Source organism: Pagrus pagrus, assembly GCF_965226575.1.
Source record: "Pagrus pagrus genome assembly, chromosome: 7".
Classification (NCBI taxonomy): Eukaryota; Metazoa; Chordata; class Actinopteri; order Spariformes; family Sparidae; genus Pagrus; species Pagrus pagrus.
This window is the reverse complement of record NC_140191.1, coordinates 17,336,817-17,354,235: the sequence shown is the minus strand read 5'-3', so window position 1 is coordinate 17,354,235 and position 17,419 is coordinate 17,336,817. Positions and strand designations below refer to the sequence as shown.

Genomic DNA, 17,419 nt, shown 5'->3' with positions numbered 1-17,419 from the left:
CGTAGAGGAATGTTTTTCATTTCTGTTCATTTAAAGGTTTTCATTTCAAAATGTTAAATATCAATTTTTTGGCCAGAATAAATACATAAATTGTGTCTCCAACAGTCAGAATTTAAATAAAACAACAGCAGGAGCAGTTTGTTAAAACGGCTCGATGGAGGAGTAAAATGTTTCACCCTGTGCATGGAAAAATAAATAAAGCACTACATTTTTACAGACACTAAATCAGAGGTAATTTAAGATTCATGATCCATAATCCAATGCAAACTGTATCTAGAGATTAATATGATAAACAAGTTTGTTAACAAAATATAGGCCAGAGACTCCCAAAACAACATAACAATAAATCCCCTTGTCAACAGAGGCAACATGTTAAAGACTCATTCCCTCTAAATGGGGATTACAAGTGGTTCAAATCATTCCTGGTCCTGTAAGGACACGTTACGTCGACGAGAGGAAGCGCTCCGTTTCTTCAGCATGAGCTTGAGCTGGAAATGAAAAGATAAATTAGGATGATAAATGAATTACCCTCGATAACAACTGAGATGAGACTGTATGTCTCTGGCTGGCTGTTAAAATGATGGGGCAGCTCACCTGCTCTCCCTGGAGGCCGCTCTGCAGCAGGTGAGCTGGCTGGTCGTTCTCCAGGTTGCGGATGCTGGGATCAGCTCCCCGGCTCAGCAGCAGCCGCAGGATTTCCGCCTGGTGGGGGTTGCCATGGAGACCAGCTGCCATGTGTAAAGCTGTGTGGCCGTGAGCCTATAGAGAAAATGCAGCATGACTCAGAGGGTTTACAGTCAGGTGTTTGTACAGTACCGCAGATGTTTGTACATTCACATAAACCCGCAAACACAAGCATAATTTAAAATCCAGTTCTGAGTGTCACGTCAGTGTGGGACTCACTTTCAAGTTGACAAAGTCTTTCATGTTTTGGAGGGGAATCCTGAACAGATATCGCACCAGATCAACATTCCCCTCCTTTACAGCCAAGTGCAGCACGGTCTTGTTACTTTTGATTTCCTGGAATTGGAGAATTGGATGTGATGGAAAGAACAGAATGTAACCACAAGACAAAACCACAAGTCAGACTGAGACGTTAAGCGTCAAACACAAAAGAGAGAGTAGGGAGGGGGAAACTAAGTCGATCTATGACATCATCATTGTTAGATAAACCCTGGGCACTTCCCCTATGAACTATAATTATGACTGAAAGGTCAGCGTTTAGAATGCTAGACTTTGATGTTGCTGTAGCTAATTGCTGACCCACCGGTTACTAATCTGTCCATTCATTTGTGTTTTAATGGCTCATATGACATTCAGAAAATGGGGAAAACTATCCTGTACCTGGCTGAGCAGGGACGCCCCGTAATTGAGAAGCGTCTGCACACAGTTGAGCTTCTCTGCAGCCTTGTTCTGAAGATTAACATCAACCAGCCCACTGCTGGAGAAAGCCTTCATGGTGAGACTGTGAGAAATGGCCGCACAGTGGAGGGGAGTCATACCTGAAGTGAAAAAGGAGACACATGTAGAATTCGAATTCAAGGCACAGTAGGTAATTTCTGCCGCTTGGGGTGTCGCAGTCAAAAGAAAACAAAAGGCATGAGTACCACATGATCATGGGAGTCTTCATTGTTGAACAACTAACATTGCGACAGGCGACCAAATTAAACGTACTATTATCTTGTGTAAAATTATGTTTTTCTCTATATATATGTGTATATTATATCTTAAAGGGAACTGACACATCAGGCAGTGTCAGTGAGCATCTGTGACTGACAGAGCATCTGCGGCAGAGTCCGTCCTGAGCAAATCAATGCATGAGAAGAGAAACCAGAGCCCCTTGAGCCTGTCGTTGTACTATCACGATTTCAGCTATTTAGCAGAGGTACAAAATATTGATACAGCAATATATCGTAATACTTCCTCCTGAGATATGGATATCGATAATATATCAGATATCGATATTTTAATTAAAACAGGCGGCACACTGGAATGATGCAGTCGGTGTGTGTGATAAAGAGGCACTAAGACACATTGTTTCATCTTTCTTCTTTGAAACTGCAGTGAATAAATACATAATTCCTGCACTTGGCCTTTTCAGTGGTATTTTGCATTCTTCAGTTGACAGATATTGTGATGTATCAACAGATGATTGTCTTGCAATGTATCGATTATTGCCTAAGTTCTGTATCTTGAGATTATCGTTATCACGGTGAATTCTGAGTTACTCTGTGATTACCACCCCAAGCATTTAGTGCATCATTTACATTGTACTAACAACTGGTAAAACATGAAATTACCTTCAAAATTGCGTGCCTCCAGGTTGACAGCCGGCCTGCTAGACAGTATTGCCTGCAAAAAAAAAAAATCCCTGTTAGGGTCTGCTCTGTATAACTTTTCTGCCCTGCTGTGATAGTCATGCTATAGTATTTGAGTGATTATTTACCTGCAGAACGACAGGTAAGCCATAGTGAGCAGCCAGATGCAGAGCAGTTTGCCCTTTAACATCACAGGCGTTGATGTCTGCTCCCAGTGACAGCAGATCTTGCACAATCTCTGGCTGGTTTGCCGTCACCGCCACCAGTAAAGCAGTCTGCACGAGCACACACGATTTAAAGTTAGAAATGATGATCCTGTGTAATGTTTGTGATATAAAGAAACAGAACTTTGCACACTTTGTCATACCTTTCCCTTGTGTTCTTTGGCATCAAGCCTGCCTACATCCCGCAGCCTCTCTGCAGCAACAAAGGCACACTCCCTGAGCCCCTTGGCAACGTAGATGTGCAGGATGCTAACAGAACAACAGCACATGATAAATTAGTTTCAAGCGAGGCTGGAAAATCGTTGTAATCGCCACAACCAACTTCTCACTATTCCTTTTCACAGTTGCATTTGTCTTTCCATTTTATCTGAGTTTCTAATCATTGAGCATTAGTGGCTGACTCACTGACATATTTTGGTGCACTACATCTTTCTAAGATTGTCAAACTGCACATGAGGCTCTCGCTTTTAGCTTGCAGCCGAAAACAAAACTCCTATAGAGGATTATAATTGTGCACTCATATATGCACATTTAAACAACACAGTATACTGTAGTCAGCAGCAGAGGTTTTAGGTGAATCAGGAAAGAAAATGTGCAATTGTTTGAACCACTCACGTGTCTCCGTCTTCATCCTGCCTGGTGGCTCTGCTGTAGTCCATCCCGCTCAGCAGCATCCTGGCCTCTTCCAGCTTGGTGGCATCCATCGATGAACCAAAACTCAGCTGTGTGGTCTGACTGGGACCCAGAAGTGACCAAGAAGAAGCCATACTGGGATCTGCGACTGGCATAGGGCACTCCTGCTAAAAGGAATGCAGGGTGTAATTTAAGACTTGACTGATTGCGCACTTACAGACACAACATGTTAATACACTGGATTTCTCTTACATAAGTCTGAGGCATTGTATCTCCAAAGACCTGCTGCTGCTGTGTGCCGTATTCAGATGTCATCGGGAGGCTGTAGGCCGGCATGTAGCTGGATCCTGGATGGCTGTTGTAGTAACTGAGTGTAGTCTCTGGTGCTGGAGGCCACTGTTCATAGCTCACTGCCATGTCTGAGTAGCTGCTTGATGCACCTAGAATGGAGAGGGTGAACTGTTATTCATCATCGATGACTCAGTCGATAATATTTTTTTGACATTATGCTCAAGATCGGATGATTACAAGAAAAAGGCTGCTCATAGTTAGCTTCAATATATCTCATGAAAAGACCAAAACCAGCAATGTGTCAATCTGTTTCTCAGTACCTTCTGACTATACTTTCCTAAATCAGTTGGGCACTAGAGCTTTTAGTTACTTTACTTCAACAGAGAAAACGTGTATCTGTTGGGGACCATCTCCTGCCATGGATTTTGTGCTCTAGTGAGTATTTACATTAGCAGGAAGGAGGATCAAAAATATAATACAGTGCCCATGTTCATCATCATGAAGAAACTTGTAGCCCAGAGCTATGTCAGTAAATCACTCTTTAGCTGCATACACAATACTCGTTAGCATCACCTCATTGTTAGCTTTGATCTTTTTATTTGATTTGTTTACAGTAAGTAAAACAAAGTATATCACTGGACTTATCCTTTTAAAGGTGCAATGTATAAAGATTTGGCCACCTCCAGAAATTATAAGCGGTAGCATATCACCAACTGCTTACTATGCTCTTTGCTAAAGATATCTTTGGCTGTTGCTACTCGCTGTTGTTAGCTAGTAAGCTTAGTAAGCCTTGCAGGTAGTGGTCCTATTGTATTTTTGTATTATCATTTGTTGTATTTTTTTGTTTAATGAGAAAAATAGGTGTAAAATAGTTCCTTTTTTGACATTTTAGCTCGTTAGCATGCTAACTTCAGTAGATATCTTTGCAACATAATACATAGAAGTCTTTGACATAGTGTCAACAATGTTATTTCTTCTAATTCAGTTTATAATGTTAGTTCCTTTTTTTGAATGCTTTATACTAAAGTGATGGCCATATCTTGCACATTGCACCTTTAAGTGCTGTGTGGAAGTTGTCCTACTCTTACCTGTACAGGTAAATGGTTCCGATGCAGACAACTGCTGGGAGAAAGGGGAAAAAAGGAGAAATCATAAACAACCATGTCTTTATGAAAATATAGATATAATATTTAGTGAGGCGCTGAGTCCCTCTGTGTGCTGCCTTACTGTCACAGTAGTTGTAGGAACAGGACTTGTGCTGGCCGTAGTGCAGGAGGGGGTTGCAGAGGACGTCTCACGCCTTCTCTTCTCCTCCAAGAGTTTCTTCACTGTGGGCAGAGTGCAACACGGCTTCTCTTTCGGCGCTGGAAAACAAAAGGAATGTCAAGAGGAGTGACCACTTGGTCATAAATTGTGTTCACAATTGATGGATGTTCAAGTTTGGATGTGAAACAGAAAAAACTTTTTTTCATTTCATCTTTTTTTAAGTACTTATTAATTCTTTGGTCTATATACAATCTCAGAGAAAAAAAGAAATCACAATTTCCCAGAGCCCAAAGTGATGTCCTCGAATGTGTTGTTTTTGAGCAATAGTCGAAACCCCCTCAAAAAAAGTTGTCACATTGGAGAAGCTGCACCAAAACAGTGTTTGGTGTTTTTGATTGAAAAATTACCAAAAGGATTCATCAGAATTATTCGTTTCTTGTTCTTTCAGATTCATTTCTGGTAATTACATGTAGATGGTTTTAACTGTCAAGTGAGCTTTCTCGAGTATGGATAGCTCCTTTGTGTCTTGTTTACTCTCACTGGTGAGCATATCTTAATATTTACTTACTCTCATTAAGACAGACTTTATTAAAGCTGTAAATTGTCAATAAACCAAATACTACAAATGTAGGTTGACAAATGTGAGACCATAGAAATAAGATAGAAATCATGTTGCAAGCTTAGATTATTGATTTGAAGTAATTCAGGTCTGAATAATAACATTAGAAAGTTATGACTTGGATGGTACTGCCTGCTCAGTTTCTCCATGGTGACAACTTTCTGCTCACCTTTAGACATCAATATCAAATCCATTATCTAATGAGTGTGTTTCCCCCCAACCACTATCATTTCCATTAAACAGGTAAGGCAATAAAAAAATAGGAAAAAACATTACAAAACAGAATTCTGATGTTTCCAGCTAAAATGATGTGACCACACAGGTTGTTTCCTCAAAAACTTCAGCCCGTACGCGAAAGATAAAGTGATATTTCCACCGTGTCTGTGGAACCGGGGTGCAAAGATAAACCTCCTCCATTAGGAACACAGATTGTGTGGCCGTGCAAAAAGCAGACAGATTCATCAGAAAATCTAAGCATGGGATTACCACTGCTCATTTTCTATGACATCTTCCTGTCTCGCTCCATTACGCTGAACAGAAACGCAAACCGCATCTTCCTGCCTTTGGTGTGTCAGAGGCACGTCACCACAACACGTGTAGCTGCCTTGTGCTTTCTGTTGTACCTACATGTCTGGGAGGCACAGAAGAAGAAGTGACATGTTTCTCTTGTCATTTTGGTCTTTTGAGCCTGTGAACGTTGACTGCTGTGGTGACTGAGCTGCACAGGGACGAGACAGCTCTGTTCAACAGAGTAAATACGGGTTGCAAAAAAAAAAAAAAATAGGGCTATATATGCAAATCGGGCTGTGAGAGAGAAATGTGAGTTCATGGACCTGCCAGTTGAGACTTTTGTTGGTTAGTCGTAGCTTCTCTCAACAATCTCACTTCCAGGTGAAAACCTGTCCTAAACAATGAGCTCCTGTGCTGCTGTGTGTGACATGCCCCCACCACATGGTAAAGGTCACTTTTATCAGAACAAATGACATCAGTCTGTCAGTACATTTTGATGACACCAAGTTTCATTTTCAAGTTCAGAAGGTGTTACTACAGGTTACTCAATCCTGACTCATTTGATCTTTACAACAAAAGGCCACCTTTGGCCTCGTTGCTATGATGTAATGCCACAACATGTAACTTCACAATGGACATTAAGCAGTCGAAATTACCAGATGAGAGGATTTGCGCAACACTCTCCTCTGCAACATCAGCTAAGAGAAACTAGAAGTGAGCTTGTCAAGAGTGAGAGGACATCTTTGGACACACACACACACACACACACACACACATTTGAGATTTACACCAATCGCCCCCATCTCTTTGGGCTACTGTGCTACATTCAAATAGGAGTTGTGGAAACCCCTGGACATTGAGTCATGTGCGTGGGAAGTTGGGGATTCCGACGACCTTTCTCTTTTGGTTGAGAGAAAGAGAGAAGCAGTGCAGAGCCAATTTCCTCATTTTGTGGTTCAAACAACACGACATGACAAAATGTGTAATCATTCAGCCCAGCGTAAAAATAAGGCATGAACAACAGAGAGTTGGGCTGTCACGTCACACAGTTTGCTTGTCTGGCACCCGTGAAAAGGGGAAATGAAAACAACCTAACAGGGGTGGAGGTGCATTAGGGTTTCCCCAAGCGTCTTGACTCTTGGATTCGCCTGAATTCTGATCTAATTCAGCGAAAAGTGAAAGAAAGCCTCACTTAACTGTAGTTGATAGGTATTTCATCTAAAATACCTAATGAACTATGGGCTAGAAAACACAGTATAACTAGAAAACACACTTGGAGTTTACAGAGGCTCATTTCAGTCTGATTTATCTTCTAAAGTCCCAAATAAAGTCACAACAAAATCTTTCAAATGTGTTTAAGATGGAGGGATTGGTATGTAATGAGTTGTCAAAACTGCCATTTTTAACTCATGAATGAATGTTTAAAGCAAGTACTGTATGTTGTCAGTAACTAAAGTTAAGTTTTACTTCAAAATGTTAAGTTTAAGTTGTCATCATCACTGTCAAAACCACTCCACATTAGGCTGCGAGGCTATAAATATAACACACAGGCAGTGACCCATGTAATCTGCCCTCACAAACAAATGAAAAGCACAAATACTCACATCTATCAAAGTGCATGTCAGAAGCGGTGTTGCCTTGAAATCTTCAACAGGTCGTCCTCTTGGTCTCCGCTCTGACCTAAAACGTGATAAAGTGATTTAAAGAGCTGTGAGAGCAGATCTGTGACGTGCTGTTGCCTCAAGTGTGACTGGCTTGTTGTCTTATCGCTGCTGCTTGTACACACAGAGCACGTTGTTCCCCAACACCGCCCCCAGCTGTGTCCCCGCCCTCCAGCAGCAGCAGGGGAAGCCAGACGTTCACCGTTATGTCAGATACTCATAAGTCATTGGACTTGAAAAGAATGTGAGAAAGTGGGACAAACAGTTATTAGGTATGTGAACAACAACTATTACCAGAACGCAAATGAACACAAGGACACACTATAATGAAGGCCAATGGTTGATGAAGTATTTAATCATATAATAAAAGTAGAAATACTATGTTGTGAAAAATCCAATTCAAAGTGTTGATTAAGTAAAAGCACAGTATTATCAGCAAAAAGTATTAAATGTAAAAGTACTTGAAGTAGACTTTGAAGTAGAACTAGGCAAAGCACTGTACTTAAGTACAATTTTGAGGTACTTAAACTAACAGAGAGCCTGTAAATTCCAGATAAAAATATCTTATATCTTGCTGCAAACAATAACTTGTGTTTACAGATTATTATCTAGATCATTATAAGATTCTAAAAACAGATATATTTCAGGACATTAACACTCTGAGAGGAGTCACTTTGTAGTGAGTAAGGGTACTTTTACTTTTGATACTTTAAGTACATTTTCCTGGCAACGCTTATGATACAAATATAGGTCTGTTACTTGTAACAGACTACTTTTACACCGTGATACTGTTACTTTTACCTCAGTTATTCCTATAAAATTGGATATTTCACTAATGTATTAACTTGTAGGTGACATTTCAATGTTGTTGTTTAATATTTAATGTCGTAGCTGGTACAGATGAAGTCATTCCAACTGATTTTAACGAATCAATTGTTTTGGTGATTATCTACAATAATCAATCATGTTTTGATCGTGTTTATGTGAAGAATATTAATCTGTAAGTAAAAAAAGACCAGTTGTAATATCAATGTCGTGATATCAAAAGTACACTATTTACCTCTAAAACCTGATGACGTAAGTTACATAATAGAAGTGATCAGGTAGAGTACCTCAAAATTGTACTTGAATAAATGTTCTTCAATCTTGTTAGTAAAGTAATAAGTTACCACTCAACCAAAAATGATTTCCCTTTAGTGCAACGTTGCCATCTCAATGACAAAAAACAGACGAATCTCTTTCCTCAATATTGTTCTGTGTCTCAATCTCAAACAACATAATTAAATAACAGAATACTCAACAATGCCTAAATAAATGAAAATGATACAGTAAAACTTAATCTTCTTAATCTTAATCTGTTTAAAAGCTCAATTTTATGCCAACAAACTGATCATGAGTTAAAAACATATAGTTACACCAATGTTAAAATGTTAACATATTTCAACCAAATATTTCTGTTAGTCCACGCATCAATGTATCTGTCTCCCACGATGGAAAGCAGGTTCCGCTCTTGTGCTTCAAATTTTCATATTTGTCTTACTGTTGTGTTTATTTGGCTCACAGATTGTGTTTGTGTTGATCATTTGTACCAGTCTTTTCTTTTATAGTAACCTTGTCTAGACACGACCTTACAGGAACGTCTGTGTCACCTGAAAATCACCAACACCAAAACATCATATTGGAACAAAGTGATGACTCTCTCTTTACCAAATGACTAAACATTTTTCTGCTTTTAGTTGCTCCACAAATACAAACTAAGGCCAAGCAACATAACAGAATAAAGAGATGTAAAATGTGAACAAATATAACGGTATAAAACATAGCGATAAATGATCTGAGTGACATAACAAGTGAGACAAATTTGAAATAAAAGGCAGACTAAAGGATTGAAAAGGTAAATGAAGAAAATTGGATAATCAAATAAGAAATTAGATAAAATAGTACATGAAAGGTGAAATTGTGTGGTCTAAGGGTCAGGGTAGGGTCTTTTTGATCATGAAAATCTTGTCAGATTCTCTTTCAAAGGTGAAAGCAAAGGCAGTTAAAGCTGATTTCCTAAGAAGAGACAAATGGCCCTGGGACCAGAGGGCTCTAAAGGAAACAGACCTTTAAAGCATGTCTGACATATGATTCATGGGTTATGTTTGTAACGTCTAAATCAACAACTAAATCTTAAAATCCTACCTCTTCTTCCAGTCATCTTATTCTTAATTATTATTCACGTTATCATTGTAGTTTAAAAAGATAAGATGGAAATGTCACATGTGAAAGTTGCCTCTCTCCTGATTTGCTGTTTTCACATATGAATAAAGCATTTCCAAATGTGAAAGTTACACTTTCACACATGTGATTGGCTCTTTTTTTACACGTGGCTTAGAATTTCCACTGTGGGAACAATAAAAAACAAGAAGTAGGAACAAAACAAAGGAATAATAAAAGAGAAAATGGTGCAATAGAATGGTGACATGTTAATATATACAGGACAAATCTGCTTTAAGGTATGGATAATGTATATAATGTTGACTCTATTAGAGACTGTTACAAGCTTTGGATTGCATTATATTTGATGAGACTGGACCTTTTTGTTGACTGGAAGGCAGTTTTAGTCAAAAGAAAGAAGTGGTCATGGGGAAAAAACAGGGAATTAATGAATAACAAAAGTGTGTGAAACATGTAAGTTACATTTTCAATTTGCTAGGCATCAGTAGTGATGTATGTTGTCAGGAGAAGCCTCACAGCTCCATCTGCTGATTTAATTCAGAGGCAGAGGAAGAACCCAGAGTGCTGGCGTAAAATGAAACCGACGACTAGCCACATACTGTAGCTCAGTCGAATCCTTGAGGATTTTTCAAGCTGACTCAAAATGCTTGTATTAGAATGTGTTTCACAAAAGCATGAGTCCATGAATGTGGTTTGTGAGTGTATCTGTGTATCGAGTAAAAAGTCAGAAGAGTTAAGAGTTAGCCGTTTTCTTTCCTCAGGGACCCGTGCTCTGTCCCTGCCCCAACACACCTGATTCAAATGAATGGGTCACTATCAGGCTCCAGCAGAGCTCGACGAGCTGATCATTTGAATCAGGTGTAACTCGTATTATGGGCTAAATGTACGCACAGTTTTACAAGTACAGGTTTTCAAAGACATACATTGTATTATATTTTTAGGCTACTTGATGGAAGTAAACACATGGGTTCCAGTGAAACTTTGGGGGTCATGTGAGGTTCAGTCATCTAAAAGGGATTATCTCAAATTAGGGACAGAGGCTGCAGTCTGTAACTTTCACAATGTTTGAGGTTTTTGTTTTGTTTGTTTTTGTTTTTTATTCAATTGTATTTTTTCAAAACATGGATTTGTAGATTTTGCTTGGTGAAAAATTAAATTCTCTCAGGGGAAAATATGCAGCTCAAATAGTTGTCTACAAATGAAGTCATTCAACCAATTTAAGAAGTAACCAGATCAGTAAAGTATGTCCAATGAATTGCTTTTAGAGTGAATCTAGTTTGAATTTTTTGCTATTTGAAATAGCCTCCCCACTTTTCACCAGATGTTTGTAATGCATGAATCTTTGGGTAGAAAGGTCTTATGGAGCTCTCTGATTAACTAATGTTCCTTTTCTCCCCATCAGACAACACAGCTGAAATCTGTACTGTAGGTGCCATGCTAGAACTGGATGATGACAACCAGGAATACTAAAAATGATTCAGTGTCATCAACTGGAGAGACTGTTTGGCTCCAATTACAAAAAAAAGCATTTGAACAAAACTGTCATTCAAAAAGTAAAAATTATGGGAAAAAAAGATGATCTAAGGACGACTTCGGTAGGCAGGGGACTGGTTGGCTCCTTAGCCAACTGGTCAACAAGCTGGAGCCTTTCTAGCTCTAGTTAAGCTGGTCTCCTTTCCCTTTGTGATCATCTAATTATTTGAAATTTTGTACATTTGTTTTTAAAAACAGAAAAACACAAGAAGCAACAAAGACACATAAGGATATAAGATAATAAAAGGCGCCACAGTGTGGTGATCAGGCCAGGTAAATAGGACAAAATTGCTGTATTGTTCATATATTTATGTACAGTATGTACTATGGATGTTTGTGTCTCTACTCTGTGCTGTATATGAAGTTTTGGACAATGTTTAATACTGTGTGAACTATTCATTAATCTAAAGTACTTGTTTGTATTACGTGGCTTGTAATGTACATCGGCAATTTGGTCAGCATTACTTTAGACAATTCTCGATGATAATGCCTTTTTGTTAAAGGTGCACTATGTAGTTTTGGGGAAGACATTTCTTCATTGCCTGATTTATTTATTTTTATGCCTAAACAACCTAAATAAACAAACTCACTTTGTTTTCATGACAGAATAAAGTGAATAAACAAACTGACCTTAACGGACAACACAGTTTCAGACTGTTATACTTTGTTTATATTTGGCGGACCCTGCCACCTTTCTAGCTTCAAACACTGTTCTGAGGGCCTTTTTTTCCTCTGGGAACAGCTTGTTTATTCAGTTATGAAAAAATAGTTTGTATTATTACCGAATCAACACTGAAAATATTAAAATTCTAAGTTTGAATTTCTTTTCCAAAATTACATAGTCAAATCAAATCAAAAAATAGTGCCGCTTTAGGCAATTTTAGTCCAAACAAAAGAGCGGTAGCAAAAAGAAAACAAAACAAAAAAAACATGAATAAATAAAAAGACAGGGATATAATAATGAACAGAAGTGTGTGAAACCTGTAGGTTACATTGTCAGTTTCCAAGGCATCAATCTTTTGTGATGCAGGCCGTCAATAGCAGCCTCACAGCTCCATCTGCTGTTAGAAAAAGTCAAAATCAATCTAATTCAAAGGCAAAAGTGAAACTGGCGACTAACCACACTGACAGAAGTCAGTTGTGTTGTCTCAAAGTGAACACCCTTGATGATGTTCAAGCTGGCGAATCGAGAGGTTAACGTTCATTGTGCACTGAGTAGAGTCAGAAGAGTAAACTGTGAAAGTATGAACACTGGGGTGGCATTGAAACAACCCACACACTTCACTCCTTGCTGTCGACATGATCTCTAGGCAGATGATCTCTGAGCAGTCAGTGTCTCAGTAAACAGGCCCTGAGGATGATCCAGCTCATGTTCTCCACTGTGCGTTCCAACTTTAAAATCTTCTGGCTGGAGTGATTCAGTTACCTGATGTAGATAGTGTACATACATTTGTTGGTATTCTAAACTATAAAAGATGCAGCTGTCCTTGTATAGCTTTTTTTTTTTTAACTGTCGAAGACAAACTTCTTCAAGTGTATTCTGCTCTAATAATCTGTATCTTCTGTTAGGTTAAACCATCAGTTATTAGGCCAATAACATCTGCTGTTATTAAATTGCCAGTCTGCATTGAGTTTGCAGGCAGAGTTTCGGCCCAGCGGGGGAAGGAAGACGTCCCTCTCAAAGGTGACGTCGGCTCTCAAAAGTGAAAACTGATGGGAAACTAGGGTCACATCATCTTTTGGATTCTGAACGGCAGATCAGCCCGGGTACAGCAGGTATGAGGATCTTGACTCACACTGACTTTCTCTTCCTCATCCCAGTTTTTAACCATTTATTTATCATCTGTCGAGTCACATCTAAATGGTTTTATATGCAGTTTGAGATTGAAGATAAACAAGCAGCATGAGCGTGAAAGGAAGTAACTGTGATCACAGTTTGTCACGTAAAATCAGTTGACAGAGTTTGATCTTGACCTAATTTAATGATTCTAGAGAGATTCTTTGTCAAGTTGCTCATGATCATCTTTGTCTTTTCATCAAATGTCACGGCATTTACAACATGTGTGATACAATGTGATAAAATGTGTTCAGTCGTGCAGATAAAAAAGGTCAAACCTCCAAACAGTTTAGGTAATTTACTTTGATATTGGAATCAATTACAATGAAGATTTGAAGGATATTGAATTATAACACAGTGTGTGAATGTTTATTGAATGCATCTATACATTTTATTTTCAAAGTCCGCCCATTTTTGTCTTTCAGAAAGAACATAACTGAAGTACCAAACTTGGCAATGGCACACAACAATGTTTTTATCATCGCCCTGTTGTTTCTTTGCAGTAAGTTCATTTTTACAGCTTTACTCTCCTTCCTGCACACAAACTCGTACATGAAGGTGGTCTTACACAGGAACATGAAACCACAAACATTTTGCTCGACGGAAACTTAACTGACAAATGTGTTGCCGCTGCATGGCAAGAAGTGCAAAAAAGCTGATGTTTCCTTTCTTTTCTTCCTCTAAGACCGGGCTACAGCGCTCACAGGTATGTTCAACAAAATCAAGACACACACAACATTGGAATTAAACATTAAATACAATAATAATTCATATAAACTGAATATATATGTTTTAGAACATCATTATGCTGAGCTAGACAACAACCACCGATGATTGTTTTTTTCCAGTCGGTCTAAACTGACATCCTCCATCCCACTCGTCTTTTCCGTTTGTCTGCTTGTGTCCTCCAGACAGCACTGTGTCTTGCTACAGGATTGAGCCGGGGACGATGGCAGGCATCGTCTGTGCAGATGTGCTGCTGACCCTCATCATTGTCATTGTCACCTACCGATGTGCCAGGGTTCGACGTCAGAAGATAGACAATGGTGAGGCAATGAAGCTGAAATGAAGTCATATTTCTGTGCTGTTTATGTCTGTAATGTGAGTTACAATAAATGTATCGTGGTTGAAGAATGTATCAGGGGTTTCCCTATAGGTCTTTCAGAACAGCTCATGGCTTTTCATATTATTGTTTACTTATCTTTCTTGTTGATAGGACATTTTTGTTTAAACTCATAAAACTATCATACCTACTATCACAATATTCTCCCTGCTTTATCTGTTTTTTTTTTTGTGCATTTGGTAACTTTTCTATTTTCCTCTCTTCTCATCTCTTCACAGCTAACAAAGTGTATATGAATGTCCGGGCCAACTGCAAGACCTAATCTAAAGATGGTGTGGTACATGATGAAATTATATTAAATTCAGCTCCTGTCTTTTTAAATGTATATCCCAAAATGTTAACTCAAGTGTACAAGTAGAGTCTGGCATATATTACATTTCTGCTTACTGGGGATACTGGCTGATTTTTTTGTGTTAGAGCTCTAAACTTTTGACACAAAGTACCCTTATTTGTCTACTACAAATAGCAATTTTCCAAATTTCTCCAACTATATCACAGAACTCATTAATCAATGCAATCAAATACAAGGAGTTTCACCGTTACAACCTGCCTCACTACTTGGACAAGTTGTAGCAATGTGAGTAAAATTGAGATCACACCTGCCATGTTGTTCTCACCTCACGACTGGGGTTTTTTGATGTTGAACTCAATTATAAGTTGATTTTCTGATTTAAAAATGTAAAGACAGTACTTTGACATACATACACATAAAAAAAAATAGTAACTAACTGCGGCTAAGGTATCTGTCAAATGATTTGTAAGCTCTTGCCATGTATGCTCAATGTCACATGGAGTATTATTTAGTGACAGACCACCGTCTTTTCTTGCCTTACCTCATCTGATGTAGATTGTAGTACCCATACATGCACGCTCCCATCAATGTTTTCCAGCCTCTGGCTAGGTGTGCTGAAAAAAGGAATATGATAGAGAAAATAGGTTTAGTTGTCTTTACGCTGTTAGTTGGAACACTTTTTTAAAATGTGTTACACCACCCCCACCCATGTTTAGCTAGCTGTAGCAGCATATGCAGCATGGTGGTTGAAATCAACATAGAAATGCCTGATATTTTATACAAGGGATCATTCTCTAATCTATTACAAGTGACACAATTCTAATTTAAAGAGTTTCACTTGTATTCCAATTAAGGAGTTGGTCCAAAAACGTACTTTCTCACTGGAAATCTGTGTTTTGGCGGTAAAATCTGCATATTTAATCACACAGCTATTGAATTTCACAATCAAGGCCAGGAAGGATGTGGTTATATATGAAATCAATGGCATACTCACAGGCCATCCCTTCTTTGTGAAAGTGGCGATGTTATAACCATTCTGTTGTTACAACCATCCCTCATCTCCCCTACAATAAACACAGTCATAACTCTTTATTCATAGAATATGACCATTGACTATTACTGATTGTATACAAAGCATTGGATCTACAACTGTTTAAAAGCAGAAGGACAATTTATGGAAAAGCCTTTTACAATTAGTCACAAAGTGTGCTTGTGCTTTTCAATACATAAGAGGTGTGTCAGACTGTTCAAAAACTGTGTAAATCAAATTCACCAGTTTCACTGTGACAACACCACACAGCGCCCCCTGCAGTTGACTTCCGGTGGAAATACTGTATTTTTTCACAAGCCCTGAAGATTTTATGTAAGTGTCCTTTTTTCAAAATAAATAAATAAATAAATTAGAGACTGACTCAGTGATTTTGTATATTTGTTTCAGCGTCTGTCTGACAAACCACTTACTTTGCAATTACAAAGAGAAATGTTGATCAAATTTAATTTTCAGCACATTAATGAAATCAGTTTTTCAGTGTTTTTTGTGTTTTGGTGCGTGGTCGGTTGGTCGCTTCACATGCTTGTTGGTTAGCTTCAGATGTTCTTCTCATCCATGTTATCATCCTGTAGACAGAGACATCTGAGAACTGTGACGAACAAAGCAGACCTGATTAGACTCGGGGCAGGTTATGTCTCACCCTGTGTTGAGGTGACTGTGGTTAAAAAGGCTGTCTGCCATTTTAGTCAAACGCACAACATGTTGACCAAGCCGGCTCAACATCTCGGTGATATCTGTCTGATCTACCTACTCTATACGTGCAGAGTTATTTTATCACTAACTGAAGGTAGGCTGTCTATGCAGTGACAACACTCTTGAAGAGACACTGACTGATTTTTGTGAGAGGCCAGCAAGGAGATTAGATTAAAAGGTTTATAACAAAACTGTCTCTTGTTACTCGTTGCTAGGAGTTGTGTATGAGGAATTTCCCCTTGAGTCTCCATTTGCTAAAATGATATATTTTCTTTTTGTCCTGTCATAAGCCAATATAATCTGTTGAGTGTCTCAAGGTTGAGTTCTGGGAATGCCTACATTGTTTATCAGTTTCTTTCACTGTTTTGTGGATGACACCAAAACCTTTAATTTTATCTTCCTGTGAAAACCCGCAATTGCATCTCACCTGTTTTTGTTTTTTAAATGATAGTAAACACATTTTCATCAGATATCAATTAGAATGATGTTTGAAAAATCAGGATGTTGAGTTGATTGTCAAGTCATTTATAACAGGTCATGAGTTTCTCACCGAATAGTTTAAGGTAGTGAAGGCAATTCTGGAGAAAGATAATTGATTGTTGAGTCTCATTCCCAGGTCGTCAAACACCTACACTTTGGGCTGGTGTCCGGACAGAAATTCTGACCCAAAGCGTCAGTAATTGATGACCTGGGAATGAGATTCAACAATCAGTTATCTTTCTCCAGAAATTCCTTATACCTTTAAGTCATTAATAAAGATTTTGTACAATATTACATCATGTTTTTAATTATAAGCATTAATAAGTTGGTAAATAAGTGGATTTTCTAAAAGGTCAGAGGTCAAGCAAATTACCAGAGGAAAAGTCCTGATGAACCAACAAGCTTAAAATGAAACTAGACTGGCACTCGGTAGAGCACATACCTCTGCCAAGGCCCACCAGTCCCATTTATACATTTGATTTTTCAATGCATTGTTCCCTAAGAAATTCATTAAAATGTTGAAAAACACCCTATCTCACAATGTTAAAGAAAGTGAGAAGAAATTCCTGGATCTGCACCAAAAGTTAATGGGGTCTATTCTGGGCTGAGACACATCCTCCATCCAAGTTTGGTGGAAATCCGTTCAGTAGTTTTTGTGTGATGCTGCT

The 17,419-nt window shown here is 38.5% G+C and overlaps 2 protein-coding genes across 2 annotated transcripts; one reads left to right on the top strand and one right to left on the bottom strand.

The window, feature by feature from the left end:
- Positions 1-416: 416 nt before the first annotated feature.
- On the bottom strand, positions 417-7,546 carry nfkbid (nuclear factor of kappa light polypeptide gene enhancer in B-cells inhibitor, delta; the record flags this gene model as incomplete). Its single annotated transcript, XM_084356583.1, has 12 exons — positions 7,466-7,546; positions 4,694-4,830; positions 4,555-4,588; positions 3,428-3,615; positions 3,158-3,339; positions 2,686-2,791; positions 2,447-2,593; positions 2,301-2,352; positions 1,345-1,502; positions 904-1,020; positions 595-759; positions 417-488 (listed from the first exon to the last, which is right to left on the bottom strand). The coding sequence occupies exons 1-12, from the start codon at positions 7,479-7,481 to the stop codon at positions 417-419; spliced, it is 1,374 nt and encodes a 457-aa protein (XP_084212709.1). The 5' UTR covers positions 7,482-7,546.
- Positions 7,547-13,011: 5,465 nt separating this feature from the next.
- On the top strand, positions 13,012-15,932 carry hcst (hematopoietic cell signal transducer). Its single transcript, XM_084356999.1, has 5 exons — positions 13,012-13,051; positions 13,538-13,614; positions 13,798-13,818; positions 14,024-14,158; positions 14,454-15,932. Exons 2-5 carry the CDS (start codon positions 13,569-13,571, stop codon positions 14,495-14,497), a joined length of 246 nt encoding a protein of 81 aa, XP_084213125.1. The 5' UTR covers positions 13,012-13,051; positions 13,538-13,568; the 3' UTR covers positions 14,498-15,932.
- Positions 15,933-17,419: the final 1,487 nt, after the last annotated feature.

Excerpts from the sequence above, each read along its gene's own strand:
- hcst (XM_084356999.1), top strand. The coding sequence starts at position 13,569 with ATGGCACACAACAATGTTTTTATCATCGCCCTGTTGTTTCTTTGCA. Across the intron at positions 13,819-14,023 it reads CCGGGCTACAGCGCTCACAG|ACAGCACTGTGTCTTGCTAC; the intron begins GTATGTTCAACA and ends TGTGTCCTCCAG. Across the intron at positions 14,159-14,453 it reads ACGTCAGAAGATAGACAATG|CTAACAAAGTGTATATGAAT; the intron begins GTGAGGCAATGA and ends ATCTCTTCACAG.